We start from the raw sequence: 17,580 nt of genomic DNA on the forward strand, positions 1-17,580 counted from the left end.
TTACAGCCTTGGACATGGTCCAAGCTACTTCAGTTACTTAAAACAAGGCAGCCACAGAAGTCTCTTCCAGCTGTAGGCTTCCCTGAGTCTGTGTCCAGCCTAGAATACTTCTCAAGTGTGGTCCACAGACACCAATCTTGTTAGAAATGCAAGTTCTTGGGCCCTTCCCTGCTCTTACTAAGTCAGTATCTTAGGGTGGGCTTAAAATTCTGTGATTTAGCATATTCTCTAGGTGATGTTTAAAGTTGGGGAAGGATTATCTCAGAATCTTCTCTTTACTGAGAAGTTTCAAGCCAGGTGTCCATTTTCAGGAACCCCAGTGATGGAGGTGACAGCGGGATCCTAATGTCTTCATAGATCCCTTTGACATTGGGACTAGTTGGAAGCAGAGCATTGGCAGGGATTGCTAAGGATACTTACAATAAAGCAAGTCCTGGCTGGAGCAATTCCAGAGATTTGCATTGGGCTAAGTTTTAGCCTGTTTTCATATTATTTGACCTTAGATCAGATTTCCACCTGCCATCCCATATTTGCAGTCCAAATGAATCTATAAACTGGAGATTGTAGCTTTGTGATTCATGACCTTCAAAGATAGCTTCCAGCTGAATTTTTTTTGAAAATTTGAGTCCAGCATAAAAGAAATTCTGGGAGTTCATTATTTGGAATGAAGAGATTATCAGTATCAGGCAATAAAAATTCATCAACAATATTTACTGAGTTTTTCCAAAATTCAGGATATTACAGTAAGTAAACACTGTGATATCTAAAGAAGAGAGAAGACTAAGTGACAGACTTCAGCATGTACCTGTCTCTCTCCCACACCCATATCCCTAGTCATCTGTTCACCTCCAACATGCTTCCCCCTGTCGGATCAACCAACACAAGTACAAAATGCAGCATTCCTAAAATGAACTTCTTTTATCTATGGGGCATGTTTCCTTTTAGTTATTTTTTGGCCAACAGTGAAATAATTATTTTTTCAGTCTCTTTTTTTCATGCTGAAAACTTTGAGGTATTAGTGAACTCAGCCTTCTGATGCATTACAAAGTCTCTTGGATCTGCTTTATAGAGTTGCTCTATTCTAGAGACACGTTCCAGTTCAGGTTCTTATCACCTCATGGCCTGGTGGCTTCAGTGACCTATTGGCTGTACGCTTGACAGACCAGCTTATTCCTTCCTCTGCACGTACCCCTATTGCCACAGCAACACCCTCCAAAGACTTTTTTCTGACCATGTTGTTCATGCCTTTGGCAAAGACCCTACTCCGCCTTTATTTTGTCCATTCTATCCCTTCCAAATATCTCTACCCAGCCTCCAGCCCTTTGCTCACTCTGCCTCCCACATTTCAAGAGAATTCCTCATATTCTTTTTGATTCCAGGAAACCGATGTGGTGTAGTCATCGCTCCGCTTCTTAGCATCCACCCCAGTCTCCCAATAATCCACTTCACCCATCGCACATCTTCCTCCCCCCTTCGTTTGCCCTCAACTCTTGTTTCAGGACCCTTGTTTCACATTCACTCCAGGCACTGCTTCTGCTGTATCTGCACTCTTATGTGTGCATTGCTTTGCAAATAGCCCCAAGGATTTTTATAAGTAGTTTTTCTTCTAGGTAGTTTACTACTGAAGACCAGAGGCAGCAAAGAATTTTCCACTTCCTTTGTTAATGCTTCACTTGGGGACCAGGCCAAAGTACAAGACTGATAACATGTTCAGCATTAAATGGGTGCTCGTGACATGTCATTCACTGTTTACAAAAAGGTTGCGGGATCCCCTGAAGACACCCAGAAGGGAAAAAGCGGTTGGGATCCTCCTAAGTGAAGCATATTTTAAGGAGCACTAATGAGACCCAATTAGAAACCCTCCTCCCGGTGTTTCATGTGAATGGTAAAAGCTGGTATGTGAAAAAATTAGGAACACTGTGGCTTTTTGGACGGTGGCACACTTCTCTTCTGCTGTGAATGCTCGCCTGGTTTGCATTACGATTTCCTTCCTTGCTGGAAAACTACATAGACTTTCTCCCTTTCTTTGGAAGAAGTGGGACCTGTTGGAAATGTGAGGCTCCAGGATTCAAATGCACTGGGCTTGGCTTGGTGCTCTGTAGTGCATTTCTTGACAAGTCCTGAAAAGACCATTGAATTCTGGCCTGTGCTTTTCTCTGCAGTATTTGGATGGGTTTCAGCTGCAGTGTTTGGCTGGATAGAATAATCGAAATAGGACTTTTTTTTCTTCTTCAGCAATCTCATGTTACCATTTCTTCTTTTACTGTTAAAATGGAATATTTTTCTACCACACAAATACTTTTGAGTGCACTAGAAGCATAGCTCTCTCACAAGCAAACAACCTGTCTTTTAAAATTACATGCAAACAGGTGAAAATATAAACTGGTAGTGCTATCCTCATGGGAAGACTGGCATTTGGGGAGTTTGCTAGAGGATACCAAGTAACACTGATTTTTTTAAAATTAAATGCAGGCATTTTAGAGGGACTTTAACTTAGTAGAAAAAATATTTTCCTGTTTTATTTCATATGATTAAAATACTGTATCTAGTCATTGCTGCAACATCTCCAGCACTGTACATGTGTGGTGGGCTGGGAGGCCGATGCTCTGTGTAACAAGCTATCGGTCTCTGTACCTTTCAAAGGGCACTGGCCTTTGAATCTGCTCTGTATCTAGAATTCTAGCTTTAATTATCAGATTAGCCTGCTTTTTTTCCATTGTGATTAAGGAGGGGAGAAGCTGAAATGTGTTTATGATTGTGCAAAATACTTGAGATGGTAAGATTCCAAATGTTTTAATTTTGTTCTGGAAATGAGAGCTGGCCAATTTATAGACTTCTTCAAGCCAAGAGAAGGAAATGAATAAATCAGGGAAACAGAGTCACTGAGTGACAAGACGTAAATGGCTGTTCGTGTGGTGCACTCTCCTAAACAACGCTGGGCTTGTGCCTTCCAGGGTCCCTGCAGGTCATGAACAAAACGAGAAAGATTATGGAACATGGGGGGGCCACCTTCACCAACGCCTTTGTGACCACGCCCATGTGCTGTCCCTCCCGGTCCTCCATGCTCACGGGGAAGTATGTGCACAACCACAACGTCTACACCAACAACGAGAACTGCTCTTCACCCTCCTGGCAGGCGATGCATGAACCTCGGACCTTTGCTGTGTATCTTAACAACACTGGCTACAGAACAGGTAAAGGGTGACCTTTCTGGCCCATGACCCTTTGCTAAAATGTCTTAGACACAGGAAAACCCAGCGTGTAATGAAATATATGAAGTTCCAATAAGCTCCTAAGTGGAAGAATTTAGGCTGTTCTTTTCTGTATCAGTATTGGCCCCATCCCTCACTTTTTCACTCCAAAGGGCGTACCAATAAGAGATCCCTTAGAAGGAAGTCAGGAAGATTCTCAGTGGACATGTTCGGAAAGTGTTTTACCCATCAAAGCACCCAGCAACTAGAATTTTCCAAGACAACCTACAACAGATGAGTTTTCAGCCCATTTGCCTGCTTACCTCAACCTCCCAAATCTCAGCATCATGGCACAGCCTCAGGCTTGTCTTAGATGTTGGTAAATTTCTGTTGATTGTTTCAGTAAGAAATCATCAACTGCTCAACCCCCACCCCCAGGGTCTGGGACACAGTAGGTGATCACGATCATTTATTGAATTAATAAATCACTGAATGAATAAACAAATGATGTGTACCTTATTGATGCATTTATTTATTCATTCATAATGTAGTAAGAGTTGGAGTTTCTTTAGCTTAAGTTTTGGCCATTTTTAGGTCTCAAATGTTCACCTCCATCTTCCAAGGAAGGAAGGCAATTGCTCTACCTCCTGTCCTTGTTTAACCTACATAGGGCAAGAGGAAGGTTTGGGTTAGTTGGTCTTTTGAAAATTGGGGACCTCTCTCAAGAAAGGTCATCAACATCATGCCAGTCTTTCTAAGAAAAAAGCAATGGTCCTTCTAGTAAGGTTGCCCCCCACACCCTTCACCAAAGCTTTACTCTCCCAGCATTTAGATGCCTTCAGCATTTCTTCATGAAAAGAAACAAGAATGTTTCTAGAGGGGCCCCAGTGAAAAATAGATTTTTCAGAACCACCTAGACTTATTCATAAGAATTAATGATGTTACCGTTAAGGCTTGTTGGAAATGATTTTACAGTTTCTCTATTCTGAAGATTTAAAAATAAAGGATTTCAGATAAACGTATTCTGTTAAATCTCTTCAAAAAATGAAATTAACCTTTCCACTGATCTCAGGAAACACGTGGCTATTTGCTTCTTTGCAGAGCACCCCACAGGCACTTAATCCTTGTTATTTATGGATGAAAATATTCATTGGGAATACGGCAGCATTGTCGTTCACAAACATCTCAAGATAGCCGCTCACAGAGGAAGCTCCTCCCATGTATCCCAAGGGTGTTTGCTGATGCTTAGGAAAGAAACTAGGTTACTCAGAGCGCCTCATCCAGACTAGTTCTCACATAAGTGATTTAAATTTATAGCACCTTTCATCTGAGAGCTCTAAAGCAATTTGCAAATCCATCAAGTATCCCTGTAGGGTTTATAGCCAGCAAATGTACTTGGCTCTGCTTTATGACTGAGGTCGGGATTTCAAAAATTGTGTGACCAGCTCAGTAACAAAATCAGCATTGGTCCCCTAATGCCTGGTTCCTGATTTTAACCACCCAATTTTGTTTTGTTCCTGGAAAATGTTGTATGAGATCAGGGCCTTTCAGCTCCCAGGCTCCCTATAATTTAATCCCTAGCAATGGACATGCAGCTTGAAGGGTTGGGACTCTTACCATATCCAGAGAGCTGTGGACTAAGTCCGTGATAAGGTAAGATGCTGGGTGGCTCAGAGCACCCTGCCAGGACTTAGAGCCGTCAGCTAGGGTTTGTTCATTTGTTTCAGGGCTAAACCAAGAAAGAGGGAAAAGAAGGTAAGTTCTGGAAGCGTGGTATGCAGCAATGTGACTGTAGCTGACAAAATTGTATTTTGTACTTGAGATTTGTAAAGAGGGTAGATCTTTGGTCTTCTCACCACAGAGGGAAAAATAGAAAATTGTAAAGGTGTGAGGTGATTGATATGTTCATTGGCTTGGAGGTGGTGAATATTTCACAATGGTTATATATATTGGGCCATCAGGTTGTATACCTTAAACATATACAATTTCTCATTGTCAATTATATCTCAATAAAGCTGGGTGGGTGGAAAGAAAGGGGGAGAAGGGAGAAATTAGCTACCCTACACCAGCCATTTTAGCTAAGTTTTTTCACCTAGTTCTTACAGAAACCCTGAAAGAAAGGATTTGCCCATGTTAACAGGGAAGAAACAGTTACTCAAGAGAGTTGTCTAAGAACACAGTCAGGGATAGAATGAATCCAGCACACCTTGTTCCAAAGTATTTCCTCTTCCCATTTTTGTATTTTTTTTTGCCTGTGTTTCTGTCATGTTTCACTCCAAAGTGCCGTACAAAGACACATAAAACATAATAGGATATAGCACAATAAGGACCCTGGCAAATGGAAACGAAGAGAAATAGTCAATGTCAAGGCAAAGGTTGGTATACAACCTGCATGCCATGGAGTTGTAGAGAAAGGCTGCATATTTGAAAATAAGCTTCCTGGTGGCAAAAGCAAAAATGGAAACACCATCCATTACAGAGCACACTGGGTCACCAAGATAAAAAACATCTCAGTTGCTTCTAAGAAGCATAGTGTATTCTGGTACTTGTTTCTATTACGCTGTGCTGTATCCACCCTACAATGAATTGCAAGAGCTTGAATAAAACTCAGAGATAACATAGTTCAATTCCCTTATTTTCAGATGAGCAAACTTAGACCCGCAAGATTAAGGTCACTTGCTGAAGTGACACATCTGATGTTCTAATGGGAAGACCAGGCGTCAGGACCTTGGTCTTCAGGGCTCTTTCCAGTGTGTTCCCCTAACTCATGGGTTAGGTCCAGGATGAAAATGCACATCATAAGGCTTTGCCCATGACAAGTGTCTGACCTTTTGTTCAGCCCAGAAGGCCTGCTTCAGGCAGTTGTCTTCTCTAAGGAAAGGAAATTTGTTCTTGGAAACTAAGACAGACTCCAAAGCCAACCTTCTCCCCAGGGGTCTAGACGCTTAGGTAATAGTGGAATTTATAGTGAGTCATCCTACAAAATAAAAAGAATTTTTTAAAGGGTAACAAGGACTTATCCAAATACTTAGTGTGGAAAATAAATTTTGCTGTGCCCATTAGTAAATCAGGAAAATTATTAATGGAAGGCTAAAATGGCAGTGATAGAGATCTGTAGAGTTTGAATTTATCTTTAATGGGAGCATATTGAAGTGTCTGAGACAATTAGGAAATACAGATGTCTTTGTGACAATAGTTATTGATCTAACCAGGGACAGTGACACGTTTGAAAATAGACAAATAAGCATATCAAGACTACAGGCACCTTAGGAAATTAAAAGAATTGGTGAGTAGGTATTAAACCAGCATAATTACTTATGAGCCACTAGACTAGTCAGAAAAGAGCCAATGTATAAAGATTTTATTGTTTTCTTAATAATGAATACATTATTTGGAACATCTAGCTGAGAACCTAAGAAAAATAATGAAGGAAACTGGAATATGTATTATACATAAATATCCATCGAGAGAAAAGCATAAAGCAGCAATTAGATTTACGAAGAACAGCTCAGAGAAGACAAATTACTAAGAGGCTTATTTTGGGAGGAATCCAGAATACATGGATTTAAATGAATCAAATTGATCCAATATTATATTTACTGTTGTATGACATGATTTTTCTTTTTCAAAACTGAGGCATATTTTTGGACTGGCTATAGCCTAAATTTTTCTACACTTACTCATGGAAAATATGAGTCCACAACAGCTTAAATGTTTGAGAAGGGGAAAATACAGTAACATGTCTATTGCATTTTATGTTCTGTCAAGTGAACTGGGAATGACATTGGATTATCTATCATAAAAATGGATATCCTGCCTGACTCTATGCTCAACATTTTTTTAGTTTAACTTCTTGTAAGGGTATAGACATGCCTGTGAAACCTGGCCTAGTTTTAGGTAAAGGTGATAATCCACGTTTCAGGGGGTAGCATCGAGTGTTAGCAAAAACCCTGAACAAAAACTGAGGACACCTGGAGTCATGTCCTAGCTCTGCCTTTCATTTGTTTTGAGAACTTGTAGAGAGGCCAGTTTTCTAACCGATAAAATGCAGAGATTGGAATAGAATGATTCCCAAGTTTTCTTTCCTGTCCAAAATTATACTGTAATTTTATTATAACCACGGTAATTATTACATTGATTCATTTAAAAATTGTAGTGATCAAATTATAATCAGAACCCATGATACATGGAATCACACATGAATTAAATTTTAGTCATGCTAATTCATCATATCACTGGAGTGGAAGGGGCAATATTTAATAGAGATCTGTAATAGAACTTTTTGTAGAGACTTCTTTTGTAACAGAAGATTTAGACAAATTAGTCCATTTTCCACTTTCATGCCTTTTTATATTTTAATATTTATTTATGTTACTCATAGAAAGCATATTCTCTAATATGAGATTTTTAAAGTTCACTTAAAGTAAGACAAACTATTATCTTTATTTTTATGAGTTATGATATTATAGATTTTTTAAAAATATATCTTTATTGATTTCAGAGGGAGGGAGAGGGAGAGAGGGAGAGAGAAACATCAATGATGAGAGAGTCGTCATTGAGCAGCTGCCCCCCGCACACCTCCGACTGGGGTTCGAGCCCGCAACCCGGGCATGTGCCCTGACCAGGAATCGAACCGTGATCTCCTGTATCCTAGGTCAATGCTCAACCGCTGAGCCATGCAGGGCCGGGCTAGATTTTTTTTATAAGTACATAAACATAAGACATAGCATACCACAGTATGCTATTGACTGAGCCACAGCATACTTAAAACTGCACTAGACAGTGGGATAGGAAGAGGTACAAAATAAGATCCCTGTCTTCATCAGACTTACAGTCTGACTGGGGAAACCAGACTCATGTATACAAATTGACATAGAGGAAATCATAATTTTTACTTGGTTTAAAATTATGTGTAGTGTTACTGGCTACGACCAGTGAAATCCTGTGAACCAAATCTATCAATTACGGAGAGTAAAAGCTCAGGTTAGCATATCGTTTGTTATGTTGAGTAAGATTTAACTCCTCCACCGCATCAGAAATCTTTTGCACAGTTGCTATTCCAGACTTAAAATAAGTGCGTTTGCTTCAAATCGCTCAAGGAAACTTCTCTGTGTGTTATGGCATAGGTAGTCCTGGACAGAGTAGCATGGCCTAACGTCAAAAATAATTATAGTTAGTTCTTTGAGATCTTTCTCCTGGCACTTAACCCACCACCACCTTCTTAAACAGCTGTGAAGGGACATGTTCAGTGGCGTCCCAGAGAGAAAATGATACCGAAGGGCGGGCGGGTGGCGTGTTAGTGACACATCCAGAGAGCATAGCACTAAGGGAAGTTGCACGGCCAGTGCCAAAGGAGAAAACAACTTCAAACTCCACGTAATACAATGGCAATGCGGGCAGGAAGGCGCAATCCACCTTCGGGAGGGAGGGAGGGAGAGATTTAATGCATCTGGAGGGAAATCATTAGAAGGCCAGATAATCGACTGCAGAGCGCGCCAGGGGTGATTACAAATGAGTCTCAATGGCAGGACGCAACAAGAAAGGCCAGAGTCCCTCGAAGCTGCCAACACTGGGGTGTCGCTTGGTGACGCATGAGGTCCTGGTCTCTCCTGGAGCCGGTGTGAGGGGTGAGGGCACATCTGGAAAACTGAGTGCATTCTTTACACTCCATTAACACAAGGACACCGAAAACCTGGAGGGAGTTCTGACGTGAATGGCCAGCGGCGAAGAGACTTGCAGAAAGAGGCTACAGGAGGGGGGGAAAGGGGGGGAGCCTGGCAGTGGGTAGGAAACAGCTTCAAGTGGCCTGGCGAGGGGGACGGTGAGGGAAGGGCTTGGCGTGGCCGCCCCGAGAGGAAAACACAGAAACTAAAACTAAGAGGAGCAGGAAAACTTTTAAAACTAATCAAGCAGGGAAATGGAAGCCAAATGGGAGAGAAGGTGTTGCCACAAAATAAATCAGATGGGGAAAGAAAAATATTGTAACCTCTCGGGAAATGTTTTCAAACACACAAGCGCAGGACTCTAGGAAGAGAGAGTGCCTTGCACCGCAGAATTGTGAATTATTTACAATCAGAACACAGAGCCGAAAGGGTCAAGATAGTAACAGCAGCAGTGGCAGCACTTAAAGGGCCCATTATGTGCCAGGCACTGTGGTAAGCGCCTAACGTTTGTATTAACTCATTTAATTCTGACAACAATCCTACCACTATTACCATCTTCATGGTTTTAGGAAAGGGACCCGGAGGTAGAGAGTAAAGTAACTTGCCCATGGACACAGAGCTAAGCAAGCAGCAAGCCAGGACTGGAACCCAAGCAGGCTGGCTCCAGGGTTTATATCCCAAACCACTAGCTCTTTTACTTCTTTGAAAACAAAAGGAGAGGAAAATTGAATAAACCCCCAAGGAGGAGGCGCAGGCCAGAGGCAAGAGCTGGGCTTGAGGTTATTAAGTGGAAGTTTCTGGAAAACGGTCCCCCTCTGGAGTGACGTTGTTGGGGTGTGGTGTTGGTCAGCTGCCTGTGATTCCAAATCATGTTGCTTTTGTCGGAAAAGGAAACTCATCTTGTGGTTCTGTGTGAAAAGGTGGTTAGTCTCTGAAGACAGGAACCCGTCATTAGAATTCCTGCTGCACAGAGTCAGCTCAGAGGGAAATCCTGAGTCATATCTGACGTGAGAACCTCTGACACTCTGCCCTCCCCCCGCCCATCTGCTCCGGGGCCCTGGCAGAGTCCTCAGACACTGGGCGTCTGACTAAGGGACAGCTCGATTCATTCACTCATTCACAGATTCAACAGATAAACATTCACTCAACAAATAAATAAACATCTCCTTGTTCCTCAGACTGGAGTCAACTCTACAAAAAAAAATCAATCTGAGAAATATCAACTTCAGCAACTCTGAAGCTCTATTGTATGAAAATATTTAGACTAAATCAGCATTGAAATTATAATCCAAGTGAAAACAAAATTTATCAAGTCTGGAACCTATAGAATCCCCAGAATACATGGAGGTCCATGAACCCCAGTTCAGGAAACAAAATTTATGGACCCCCTATACTTTGTGCAAGGATGGGGTGAGGGTTCAGAGATGAGGCCAAGGCAATGCTTGCCCTCAAAAACCTTTCACTCTAAGAAGGGATAAGCTCACATATGAACATGACTCTACCACTAGGAAGAAAGGGAAGATGTCATTAGAGCCACGGACACAAATTGCTATGGGATTGGGGCAAAGACTACAAGTGAAATGGCATGTGCTCTGGCCTTGACACATAGAGAGGGAGACGAAGACAGTAGACAGTAGTTGTCGATCAAAGATGAAAGCAAGGTGAATAGCTGTCCCTGAATGACACGGAAATGACATCCAGTGGATAGGTTTACGGTGCTTTGAAACAGGTGTTTTGAGAGCAATAGCAGGGAAGCACCTGGATTCTAGGGCCCATTTTCATCTTCCCAAGCCAGTCATCGGGAACTACCTGCCCTCCTGCATTTTTTATTTTGAAGAGATAGACATGCACACAGGTGACAAAAAATACATGACACATGAAAACTCTGACCATGTCCCATGAAAACAAAGTGTACTGCAGTCCCTTGGTTTAAAAAATTTGTGCTCTCTAGATATGCAAAAAGAAAGACAAGCTTCTCAGTAGTGTTTCTATGATTCACAAATCTCCAACAGTAAGTTAAAAAACGTAATTTATTACAAAGACTGAGCTTTCACTTCTCCGATGTGTGCCCAGGGGTAGCATTCCCAGCCTCACACTGGCTACTTCTCTGATTGTTGCATCAACTTAACAGAAGGGTACATTCCGCTGGTGTGCCAGTAAAACCACAAGAAGAGCTGCACCCAGAATACCATGATCATTATGGTGTTTTATTAAATTATAATCCATGTACTTGGGGCCTATTTTTATTTACTCAAAAGGAAAAATGGGTGTATGTTACTTTGCCAAAGATTGGAGTATGACACTAATGTTATCTTGGCCTCCGCCATTACCTAGTTTAACTTTTCTCTACCTTCTCTTTTTTAAGACATTATTTCATATTTATACATTTATATATCTATTTATGATTAATCATTTCACATGAGAAAATAATCCCTTTTTTCCCATTGCAGCCTTTTTTGGAAAATACCTCAATGAATATAATGGCAGCTACATCCCTCCTGGGTGGCGAGAATGGCTTGGATTAATCAAGAATTCTCGTTTCTATAATTACACTGTTTGTCGCAATGGCATCAAAGAAAAGCATGGATTTGATTATGCAAAGGTAATTTCAGGCACTTTTACACGGCATCAATTTACTTTGTGCATAATGGGGAACAGCTATTTTCAGCAAATTAACCTATCCGCAAGATTGGCTCGCTATGTTCTCACAATGTTAGAATGAGAAATTTTAAGGTAATTTTAAACTCCAGGCAAGAAAAGACTCTCAAGGAACACTGACTTTACATAGTGATTTTTTTTTCCCCTCATTAGAACACAATCAGCCTTTGATGAAAGTATCATCAAGAAAATCATAGATGCCTCCACTGTGTCTTGTGATAATTTTTGGTTTCCCTCCCACACCCAGAGGACTTGTCCACACAATCAAATGTTCATCTTGTACTGTTTTTCTTTTCATTGGGATGAAAGTGAATTTTGTCTTCAGATTTAGATGTAAGAATGAGAGCAGACAAGTGGAATAATAAAAGACTGGGAACCCACACCCCTCCCCTTTACTCCTGTCTGACCAAGCTTAGCTAGGAGACAAGGACACCTGTCCCATGGCAGCTCAAGTCCACAAGTGTCTCTAAAGCCATCAATCCTAGGATTTCCAAATCAGTTCATACAAACTGGAATTGACATGCCCCTTGGTCCTCTAACAAATGGATCCTAGATTAGACTTTAAAATTCCCAAGGGTTCTCTGATTGCCGATGTAAATAAACAACTTTAAGATCACAGGAGTGAAGGGGGAAATATCTTTGAATCTCGCCTGCTAATTAGCCTAAAATATCATCTTCCCTCCCAGCCATACTCATCTCTTCCTCATTTACCTAAAAGAAGAAGAGAATCTGCTCTGTCTAGCACAGGTCCCTGCAAAAGAGCCACCTGCTAGAAAGGAGAAAGAGGGAACTTGATTGAATTTGGGCACTTTGTTGTCTTTATGCTTGGCCTGATTTGAGCACCAGGGACTTGGTGGGAGAAAAGGTGTAAGTCTCCTGTTTTGTACCCTTCAGAAAACAATGAATGCAAATGAATTCACGAACCTTGCTAATAGGTTTCCAGACTCATCAAAGTTGAGAGCTGGTAGGTCCCTACCTTGGAGGCATATTTGAGCTGCATCCTACAAAGTGCACTGATTGTCACCACTATCATTTTTTATCTGTGGGGATGCTTTTCATGCTCCTTGTTCAAGCTATTAACCTTTCTTTCCCTGTTGTCCTAAGGAGAGCAAAGTAATCAAGATTCCCTTCCAAGACTAAATAGGCGTAACTTGCCCATTACCACAGCTGATTAAGTGTCAAAGACAACTGTGTCCAAAAAGAATATATATCTTTTTTTTAGTGAGAAAAGGGTTGATGAAACAGACACTCCCATAGAAAAAGGTGATAGCCTGTGGACTTGTCCTAACAATGACATGTGACACAGATTTCATCCCTTGGGCACTGCTTTTGCAGCTGTTGTGGTCCTTAAATCTACATGTGATTAGTCATGCCTGGAAGCCTCTGCCACTGTGAATGCTGAACGGGTACTTTCTGCAGTTTATGCTGGAGCTCCAGGCCATTGACACACACTTAGGCAGGTGGTTTAAGTTTTCATCTTTTCTTTCCTTGTCATTCCATTTCTTCCCTTCCCCTTATAGGCTTGCATCAGCCCCTGGGACTTCGGGTTAAGTCATTTTATTAACAAGTCAGGCTCTAATCCCAGCAGCTGTATCATTTTAGTTGTGCAATTAACAGAGGATAATCCGCAGGAAATCAACTGCTTCCCATATTTAGTGTTTCAAGTAAATTAATTGATAAAATGCTGCAGCTTTTTTCCATGCAACAAGATTTTGGCAAAGGCAATTATTGTATAATTCCCACAGGTGAATTTTTAATTTAAAGAAAAGACCTTTTGTTTGTTTGTGTGTGTGTGTGTGTGTGTGTGTGTGTTTTCTGGAACTGTGAATTTGTAGTGGGTGTGGGTGTTTCCTGCCCTTGAAGTAATTAAATTTTTGTCAATGGATTACATCAACGAAATCTGAGAATGAAATATGTATCCGGTGTTTCATGTGCCCCAGCGTTTGGGTTGCCAGATCTGATCATTCTCTTAGGCAAACAGGACTTGACTTTTTCTTTCCTAATTACTAAGTTGTGCATTACTTAAAATACATTATTTGCGTGTAACCAAGCTAGCGACCCTAGAAAGTCCCTGGCAGCTGACTTGCTGCCTTGGGAAGTGCTGTGTCCCGTCCTGCTTTAGACCTTCCCTTGTCATTCAGGAAGTCACTTTTGAGGAAAGCAGTATTCAAATGTGATCTGATAAATGTCACCTTTTGTAATTTCTGTTTTGTGTCAAATGTATGTTTCAGGACTACTTCACAGACTTAATCACTAACGAGAGCATTAATTACTTCAAAATGTCTAAGAGAATGTATCCCCATAGGCCCATTATGATGGTGATCAGCCACGCTGCGCCCCACGGCCCCGAGGACTCGGCCCCACAGTTTTCAAAACTGTACCCCAATGCTTCCCAACACATGTGAGTAATACCATCGGCTCCGGGACCTGCTGAACGCGGGCCTCTCTTTGCTCCCCACCCTGCTTCTCTCCTCACATCACCTCCTTCCATGCAGCAGGAGCCCCAGCTTCTGCTGGGCCACCTCAGAACAGGCCTGAAACCAAGGGCCTTGTCTGGGTGGTTGATTAGGAATCACATTCCCAGCATTTATAAGCGGCTAAAAGGAAAGGAAGAGAAGCACGCAGAGTGAAGGGGGTGATTTTTATCAAGTGTTCCCTTCAGTTGTCTTAATATTCATGATATAGTCTAACAATAATAATTATCAAGCAGTTTGCTGTCCATAGCAGCAGAGTGGTGACCCCGGTCTGGTCCTAGAAACATGTTCATTTTCTAGGAGAAAACTGTGGCTGCTTTGCTGCAGAGTGCAATTAGGACTGTTCCAGAAAGCAGCTGGAGGGGCCTTGCCCAAGAGGTCTGCCCAGGTCACGGCTTCTTTTTGACAGGAGAGGGTGGGGAGGCACGGAGACTGGGGGGACTGGACTGAGAGCAGAGAACTGTGTTATGCTGAGTGGTCTCAGGAGCCAAGGGTGGAAAAGTCTGGGTGCTTTGGCAGCAAAGAACATGATTTTGTTTTTGACTCGGTTGACCCATTTTCTTCCTACCTGTTGTAATAAAGTACGGTCTTCCACACAGAGCCATTGGCTCTGGGTTTGCTGAAAGTTCCCCCCTCGGACAAGTGGTCACCACATGAGGTGATCTAAGATGTGGCTCAGGAAGTGGAGAATGGGCACAAGGAAAGTAATGGTGGGGGTGGGGCGTTAAAGCTAGAAAGGGAACGAGCAGAATATTGAGGACTTGAGTGAATTTGTATATAGCCGTAAGCAGAGTCACTGGGAGTCATTCAGTAGGTATGGCCTGATATCTGACTTGGTCATTTTTACGTGGAAATAGTGTCAGTAGTTCTTTAGTTTCAGTGAACCACCTGTGAGCCTTACTAGCGATTTCATAAAGCGAAATCTACACATAGCAGAGGGAAAAGTATTCAGGCCTTAGAGGCACACAAGAGTGGGTTCCCATCTCAACTGCCCTCACTAAGTCTGGGGCAATTTCTTTAACCTCTCAGAAGTTCCCCTGTCTCATCTGTAAAATGGGGACAGTACTAGCACCTTGAAGCAATGTCATGAATGGAAATCAAGAGAAGCAATCTAGCCGAAGTCCCCAAATAGGGCCTGAGACATGGAAGTCACTTCATTGATGTTAGTTCTGGTTGATTCTTTCTGTTAAGATGAACCACGTAACACTGCTCTTTCTTGTTTTATCTTTTTACTTGGTTCAACTTAATGTTTAGGGGAAGCAGCTAGAGAAATGACAGGTTGATACTTGCCTATTGTGACTTGACAAGTCTCTTGACACGCTAAGACTCACATTGGGATGCGTCTCCCGCACCTGGCCATTCTGAAAACGCGGACAGGATACACCAAGATAGCTGTGTTATTTCCTCCAGGCACAAATGTGTGCTATGGACAAGCACCAGTTTGGAGAACAATCTTAGCCACAGAAAATGAAAATTCATATAGTTGTTTGAGTGACTGAGCTTCTATTTTCTGCTAAGCTGTGGGTGTTGGTGCCCCTAGAAAGTGGAGATGCACAGTCTCCCCACAGGCCTCAGAGCCTGGGCTTGCTGGCGTCTTTGTTGTAAAGGTCTCCTGGCTGCTGCTGAAGAGAGTCAATGTGCAGCTCTTGTCACCGTGAGTGACAGCACAGGTTCACAGTTCAGTCCTCAGACAAAAGGAGTGAGATAAATGGAAGACAAGCTGCCGTTTGTGGCACACAGAGCTCCTGAATGGCCGGTGTCCTTAGCGAGCACATTAGCAACACATTCGAGAGAAGGGATGGAAGCTAAGTACTCTGCAGAAATATCTGGCAGGCCCAGCGAAACAGCAAGAAGCTGCAGACTCACCCCCACTGCGGGGACCTGAGAGATATGGACGCTTTCCTTAGGTCACCTTCCTTGGTGGTCAAGCCTTATTGAGAGGCCTTTCATCCGGCTTTGGGTTATGGCTACGTGACCCTCTCAGCCCGGAGTGAATGTATCATGTTTCCACGGTGCTCGCCGTTCCCAACAAAGGAAGGAAGCCAGGCCAACAGTGGCTTGTTGGCTTTACACACCGAGGCTAGAGGTTATGCCCACCAACTAAGAACGAGAGCGGATTACCAGCCACTTGTGACAAAGGCGCTGTTTAATCAGACGATCGCCCAGCCGCTCCTGGCCTCAGACATCTGAGGGTGCTGCCCGAATAATAATACACAAAACCATCCTTATCGCAAAGTCCTTCACTATGGCTAAGACCCTGTCGTACTTTTCAGTAAGTTACCTCTCCAGTAGCCTCAGAGTAATGCTGTCTCCTCACTCTGGCTCTGACAAAACTTCTTTCTCCTGGCCTCAGTGATGTCATGATATGCACCTATGACAGGGGGACTCCACTGACCTACCGGATGACTCGGTGGGAAGATGCCGAGCTCCCATATCACCTTCCAGCCAGTGATGCCCCTATCAGGTTAAAATACTATTTTCTGTTTTAGTTGCACTGCTCTTTCTTCCCATACCTGGGAATATGTCACTGTGTGAGCATACACAGGTTCAAGAGAAATCTAAAATCTCTGTAGGACAATCCATGTCCACTAACATGCAAGAATCATTCTGAAGGTGGAGCTTTCGGGTAAACACGGTATGTTAGGTGGAAAACTGTCTCTGTGTGAGCCTCCAGAGAAACACCTTTGTTATCTAAAGTTGGAAAGACATGTCTTGCCTTAAAAAGAAGTTGCACATTCTTACTTCATTTCTTCCACAAATACATAAAGGGAAATTCTTTCGAAGATGAGAGAATTTTTAATTCTCTATAAAATTTTCTGATTTGGGCAGAACTAAATGCCCCCTTTCCTGTGTTCCACTCTGTTCTTCTATCTTTCCTGCTCATCCAGTCCCCTGAAGTCCAATTGCACAACTCCAGGGGGCAGCAGTCACACAAAATACCATGTAAACGGTGCCCTGGAGTGATGGAAGGCAGCTCTGTCCTGAAGGCAGGATGAACTGTCTCATCTCTACCTCACATTGTTTAGCAAATGAATAAAGGTGTTAACCCCTCCAACTAGCTGACATTAAAACATTTTTAAATAATATAAAAATAGTTAAATAATTGTTTTTATGAATTAAAAGGACACCTAAAGATAGTATAATTCCATAAATTTTTAGATTAAAAAAATGAAGACTTAAAGTCTTTTTTTTAATAATAATAAAAAAATACCCCAAAATGGCTTTGCCCAGGTCACATAAATAGATAGGGGCAAAGCTGGAGCCAAAACTGGATTCTCTTAGATCCAAGTAATCTACCCACCAGACCTGCTCAGTACCCATCAAAGTCACAATTAGTATTAGAAGTGGTTCCTATGTAGGTATTGGCAAAATTCTAATTGGCGTTTGCAACATTGTTAGAAGACTCTTTAAATTAGTTTGATGATATAGCTATCATCAAGATCATTTGGTGTTATTCTGCATGTGTTCAATTTTACCTAAGTAAAGACATTTGAACTCATGTGGGGAATATCTCCACAAAGTCAATTAAGTAAGTTCAATTTTAGTGAAAGCTGAGATCGTGTGGCTTGGGGGATTAAGTATAGAATTTCCAAT

The 17,580-nt window shown here is 42.1% G+C and overlaps 1 protein-coding gene across 8 annotated transcripts in view; it reads left to right on the forward strand.

Moving 5' to 3' along the window:
• SULF1 (sulfatase 1) overlaps positions 1 to 17,580 on the forward strand; it is a 136,632-nt gene that overhangs the window by 84,319 nt on the left and 34,733 nt on the right. For all 8 annotated transcript variants that reach the window (XM_081117328.1, XM_081117331.1, XM_081117324.1 and 5 more), the window contains 3 exons: positions 2,955 to 3,194; positions 11,305 to 11,456; positions 13,744 to 13,913. In XM_081117328.1, coding sequence (XP_080973454.1) covers positions 2,955 to 3,194; positions 11,305 to 11,456; positions 13,744 to 13,913 — 562 coding nt within the window. The remainder of the gene's footprint in view (positions 1 to 2,954; positions 3,195 to 11,304; positions 11,457 to 13,743; positions 13,914 to 17,580) is intronic.

The sequence above is a fragment of the Miniopterus schreibersii genome (genome assembly GCF_964146895.1).
Source record: "Miniopterus schreibersii genome assembly, chromosome: 17".
Classification (NCBI taxonomy): Eukaryota; Metazoa; Chordata; class Mammalia; order Chiroptera; family Miniopteridae; genus Miniopterus; species Miniopterus schreibersii.